At 38.8% G+C, this 6,085-nt stretch overlaps 1 protein-coding gene across 1 annotated transcript; it reads left to right on the forward strand.

The window, feature by feature from the left end:
• The first annotated feature begins 1,474 nt into the window (after positions 1-1,474).
• On the forward strand, positions 1,475-2,850 carry LOC124930163 (DNA ligase 1-like). The gene is made up of 5 exons (XM_047470524.1): positions 1,475-1,697; positions 1,773-2,011; positions 2,381-2,467; positions 2,585-2,716; positions 2,770-2,850. The coding sequence occupies exons 1-5, from the start codon at positions 1,475-1,477 to the stop codon at positions 2,848-2,850; spliced, it is 762 nt and encodes a 253-aa protein (XP_047326480.1).
• The last annotated feature ends 3,235 nt before the right edge of the window (positions 2,851-6,085 follow it).

Consider the following 6,085-nt stretch of genomic DNA (forward strand, 5'->3'; position numbering starts at 1 on the left):
GACTCATCTTCACTACTGCTTTCTCGGTTGTATTGATGCCTTGACTCTACTTGTCCGGTTTGTCTCGTCTTCATTATTTAGGTGAGTTTTGAGAGTAGTGTTTTAGTTTTAGGTTTATGGTTTGTGTTTAGGATTTAAGGGGTCTTTAATTTATTCATTCTAACATACTTTTCATTCCTTTTGAAGATGGTGTCAACCAACATTCTTGAGTTTCCTGGTAGGGTTACTTGGAAATCCTACCTCAGCCTCACTAAGATCGATAAAAAGTTTGATAAAAAAGGATCTTATAGAGTGGGATTTGAATACCCAATTCCAATATTTATTTAGAGCCTGGGGTGTGCTATTCTCAGGAACAATAGTGCATCAAATGTTGCTCAAGAAATTAAGGTCAAACTCGAAGAAGATGATGTTCATAGTGAACGGAGAGGAGTTTTCCTTTGGAATGAAGGAGTATGCCATGGTGGCAAGCCTTAATTTTGACATATTCCCTGTGATGAATGAAGATGAAGCATGCCGAGGTTGTCCACCTTTATTGGTTAAGTATTTTTACAAGAGTATGACGGTTAGAATGGCCGACTTCGAGTCATCTTTTCTTTCATGTTCTAATAAGGAAGATGAATGAAAGATGGGGCTGATATGTCTGAATTGCTAGTACCTCTTTGCATTTGACCCAAGGTGGATTGTACTTATCAAAATCCTCCACATGGTGGAGGACGTTGATGCTTTCCTCCGAGTTCCATGGGGAAATGTGTTCTTTAGAGCCACCTTGAAGGGTGTTAACAAGGACATGAACCGGATTGTACTCATCCAGTTTGTCTCATCTTCATTATTTAGGTGTGTTATGAGAGTAGTGTTTTAGGTTTTAGGTTTTAGGTTTTAGTTTTAGGTTTAGGGTTTGTGTTTAGGATTTAGGAGGTCTTTAATTTATTCATTCTAACATACTTGTTATTCCTTTTGAAGATGGTGTCAACCACCATTCTTGAGTTTCCTGGTATGGTTACTTGGAAATCTTACCTCATCCTCACCAAGATCGATAACAAGTTTGATAAAAAGGATTTTATGGAGTGGGATTTGAATACTCAATTCCAATATTATTTAGATCCTTGGTTGTGCTGTTCTCAGGAACAATAGTGCATCAAATATTTCTCAGGAAAATAAGGTCAAACTCGAAGCAGATGATGTTCATGGTGAACGGAGAGGAGTTGTCCTTTGAATGAAGGAGTATGCCATGGTGGCAGGCCTTAATTTTGCAATATTCCCTGTGATGAATGAAGATGAAGCATGCCGAGGTTGTCCACCTTTATTGGTTAAGTATTTTCACAAGAATATGACGATTAGAATGGCCGATTTTGAGTCATCTTTTCTTTTATGTTCTAATAAAGAAGATGCATAGAAGATGGGACTGATATGTCTGAATTTCTAGTATCTCTTTGAATTTGACCCAAGTTGGATTGTACTTATCAAAATCTTCCACATGGTGGAGGACGTTGATGCTTTCCTCCGAGTTCCATGGGGAAAGGTGTTCTTTAGAGCCACCTTGAAGGGTGTCAAAAACGACATGAAACACCATAGGGTCGTATATCTGTCTAAGAAGAAGCAGGCACAAGAGAACAAATGGGCAACAGAGAATACTGATTTTTTTTCTTATAACGTAAATGGGTTCGCATTCCAGTGTGGACCTATGAGGTCATCAAAAGGTTTGTCCCTAAATTTTCCAAAAGGAATAATATTTAAGAGTCTTTAGGCCCGAGGATAGTACTCTATAAATCCAGTAGAAGAAATCCGTTCGGAGATAGTGGATGCCGTTGAGGGCAAGGTTGTGACTAAGATGGAAGAGTCTGAAGTGGAGAAAAGCTTGTACAATGGGGTGGACTTTGAACAAACAGACAATTGTTTTTATGATTTGTTTGAGGGATTTATAAATGGGGGGAAGAGAAAGCCTAAAGATGAAGATGTAAATATTACTCCCAAACCTGCTCCCAAACTGAGAAAGTCTAAAGTTGAAGATGATGTAGATACTATTCTCAAACCTTCCAAGAGGAAGAAATTACTTACTCCTAAACCTTCCAAGAGGAGTATACTACAAACTCCTCCCCATAGTCTCTCAAGCCCTAACACAGCATCTTATGCTCCCATCATAACGTCACCACATCCTCCTATTGGATGTAAATATAATCAGTTGAAGGAGAAGATTAAAAGAGAAATAATTATCATCAAAAAGAATCAAGACAATCACCTTCATCAATTGAACTAGATTGTTCATAATATGGAAAACTAAATGGCCAACCAGATGACCATATTATTAGTCAAACTATAGGTGAAGTTGAAGTTGTTGTATTTTGTTGTTATGCGAATTGTATGAATTTTTTTCATTGTACAGGAGAAGAAGGAGAAGCAATTGCATGAGAATGAGATGAAAAATGAGAAGAAGGAATTGCATGAGGAGGAGAAGAAGGATGATAAGGAGGTAGAGAATTAGAAGGAGGATAAGTTGAAGTTATTGTATAGGTCGCACCATGAGAGGTTGCATGACGTGACGCGATATTTGTGATGCGGTTGACGTGAAATATTTTCCTATTTGTAGGAGCGGAAGAAGGAGATGAAGGAGGAGCATGAGCATGAGCATGAGGTAGAGAATGAGGAGGAGAAGAATGATAAGAAGTTAGAGAATGAGAAGGATAATAAGAAGTTGAAGTTGTTGTATGGGTCGCGCCACGTGAGGTTGCGTCATGCGACGCGGGTGACATGAATTTTTTATCCATTTTGCAGGAGCAGAAGGAGATGAAGGAGGAGCATGAGCATGAGGATAAGGATGATAAGGAGGATTTTGGGTCAAATTATTTTGACTAAAATAAACTAGGAATAAGTTTATTTAACGATGACATTATTTTTATGATCTATGTTAAACTTAGTTGTGAATAAAGTTGAGTGGTCTATTTGTTTTGAGCAGGAACAAATATAAAACAGTGCTACATTAGACACAGTCTAAAGCAATCTATATTAGACGTCTTACGTAGTTAGACGAGGTCTAACTCCTTCAGACAAAGTCTGAAGGGAAGCGTAGTTAGACGAGGTTTAACTCCTTCAGACGCGGTCTGAAGGTATACGTAGTTAGACGAGGTCTAACTCCTTCAAATGGAGTCTGAAGAGAAGCGTAGTTAGACGAGGTCTAACTTCTTCAGACGGAGTCTAAAGGGAAACGTATATAGAAAAAAGTTTAACGCCTTCAGACGGGGTCTGAAGGGATACGTAGTTAGATGAGGTCTAACTCCTTCAGACGCGGTTAGAAGGGAAATGTAGTTAGATGAAGTCTAACACCTTCAGACGGAGTCTAAAGTGAAACGTAGTTAGATGAGGTCTAACTCCTTCAGACACAGTCTAAAGGGATACATAGTTAGACGAGGTCTAACTCCTTCATACGGAATCTGAAGGGATACGTAGTTAGACGAGGTTTAACTCCTTCTGACGGAGTCTGAAGGAAACGTAGTTAGACGAGGTCTAACTCCTTCAGATAGAGTCTGAAGGGAAATGTAATTAGACGAGGTCTAATCCTTCAGACGGAGTATAAAGGGATACGTAGTTAGACAAGGTCTAACTCCTTTAGACAGAGTGTGAAGGGAAACATAGTTAGACGAGGTCTAACTCCTTCAGACAGAGTGTGAAGGGTGACGTAGCTAGACGAAGTTTAACTCCTTCAGACGAAGTCCGAGGGAAGCGTAGTTAGTTGAGGTACAATCCTTCAGACGCGGTCTGAAGGGATATGTAGTTAGATGAGGTCTAACTCCTTCAGACGGAGTTTAAAGAGAAGCGTAGATAAACGAGGTACAACTCCTTCAGACGGAGTCTAAGGGAAACATAGTTAGACGAGGTATAACTCCTTTAGACGCGGTCTAAAGGGATGCGTCTGATACCTTGCTTTAGCAGCTGTCTAAAGGAAGCATTCGTCTACCCACGGTCGATTAGCTGCCTGCTCCACTTCTTTTAGCAGTCTGACAAGCTAGCTAATTCTATCAATGAATGAACGCCTCGTATGCGAATATCCCAAAACCATATTTAAGTATAAGACAAGATTAGAGGATATTCGGCGTACTACTCATTCGTTACGGCCACGATCAAATTATTCAGAGCCTGTTGTACTCTCGTACTATAGGCAACCTTCCAACGGATACATACCACATGTCCTCAAAGAATATTCGACAGTTAGTGTATCTCAACTATATAAGGACAAGGATCGAATCAAGAGTAAAACTCCTTGTGTTTTTTACTTTTTGCTATTTGCATTCAGTTTTCTGAAGCTTCAAATCCGATGAACACTTCCGCACTTGAATCCGTTTCAAGAGTTTGGAGAATTTATGAAGAATAGAAACAGATACTAATCCCTCACAAGATTATTATCGAAGAATTTTTATCATAAGCTGCTAACAATAGTTACACCTTAGTCTCTATTAGTAGCACTGATCCCAATAAGTGGTATTAGAACATTGTTTTCTATTCTCAAGCACCAAAAAAATCTAAATCATGTCTAAGACTTCCAACACCAAGGTTCCTATGTCCTCAAAAGAAAACTATGTGGTGTGGAAGAAGAGGGTCCATACTTATCTTTCTACCTCATATGATGACATGTGGAGAGTCATTACTGATGGTCATATCAAGATTGAGAAAGACATATATGAGTGGACCAATGAAGATAAGAGGAAGAACAACCTCGACAACCTGGAAAAATATATCATGTATAGAACTCTAGATGACAACATGTATAACTACATCATATCCTGCGATACTGCTAGAGAAATCTGGGAGAGACTGACTCAACTCTGTGAAAGCAACGAGCAGACCAATGAGAACAAGCTTATGTTTCCACACAACAGTTTGACCACTTTAAAATGCGTCCTGGAGAGACAATGTCTGAATTTGATGGAAGATTCAGCAAGATTATTACCACTCTCTCTATTCTGGGTAAAACTTATAGCAATAGAGAGGTTGCAATCAAAGTCATGCGTGCTTTGCTTAAGGAGTGGGATATCAAGACGATAGCAATGAGGGAGTCTAGAGACCTCAATAAGGTGGAGCTCTTCGATTTGATAGCCGATCTGAAGGCCTATGAGTTTGAAGTGAACTCTATGAATGAAGTTGAGATCTCCACATCTGCCATATTACAACCAAGGCGCTGGTGACTGCTGATGAGCCACCTGCTGCCACTAATGTGAAGACTGCTACCGAGTAGATCAAAAGCGACGCCATGGCTCATATCGTGAAGAAATTCGGAAAATTCATGAAGAAGAGAATTTTTGACTCAAGCTCTTCAAACAACAACAATAATGATAAGAATAACTATAAGACTAACTTGTAGTGTTTTAATTGTGATAAACTAGGATACTTCAAGTCAGAGTGTAGCAAGTCAAAGCGTGATGAGAAGAAGAAGGACAAGAAAGAATCAAAAGCTCTGTTGACGGCTGACAGCAAAACCAAGAGGGACAAAAGCGATTCAAATGACTCATCATCCAGCGATAGTAATGATGAAGAAGTCACTTGCTTCATGGCAAAAGAAGAAGTTGATTTTAAGGTATTTGACTTCGCCTCTAACGAATTTACAAGAGATGAATTAATTGATTCACTCAATGACATGGTCAATGAGTACAAGAAGTTGTCAGACTCTTGTAATAAAATGAGATTAAAATATGAATCTGATAAACCTTTTTCATCTCAAACTTTTGAACAAAAAGATTTTGAAACAACATGATCGAGCTCTCATTTGAGAATGAGAAGTTCAAGGAAAAGGTTCAAACTCTGTTTTCTGAAACCAACGGTTGACATATGTGGTTAGTTCCTACACAAGGTCTGGAGATGCAGTTAGACAGTAAATAAGTGTGCTGAGGCCTGCTGGATGTAAATCCAGTTTAGTATTTGATAATGCCAACTCATACAAGTCATGTAAGAAGTTAAACTCAATAATAGACAAGTTTAAGTCAATGAACTTTGTCAGAAGGAGTTTAACTAACAATAGAACTGATCCAAGCTGTAAGGATTTAACCTTAAAGGATGAGATTATTTATGTTCCACCAACTTTAAGCTGGCTGAAACCTAG

The sequence above is a fragment of the Impatiens glandulifera genome, chromosome 3, assembly GCF_907164915.1.
Source record: "Impatiens glandulifera chromosome 3, dImpGla2.1, whole genome shotgun sequence".
NCBI lineage: Eukaryota > Viridiplantae > Streptophyta > Magnoliopsida > Ericales > Balsaminaceae > Impatiens > Impatiens glandulifera.

Bases quoted from the DNA above. Each gene is read 5' to 3' on its own strand.
- LOC124930163 (XM_047470524.1), top strand. From the start codon at position 1,475: ATGGTGGAGGACGTTGATGCTTTCCTCCGAGTTCCATGGGGAAAGGTG. The intron at 2,012-2,380 runs GTAGATACTATT...TTCATTGTACAG, and splicing joins AGTCTAAAGTTGAAGATGAT to GAGAAGAAGGAGAAGCAATT. The intron at 2,468-2,584 runs GTAGAGAATTAG...TCCTATTTGTAG, and splicing joins AGAAGAAGGATGATAAGGAG to GAGCGGAAGAAGGAGATGAA.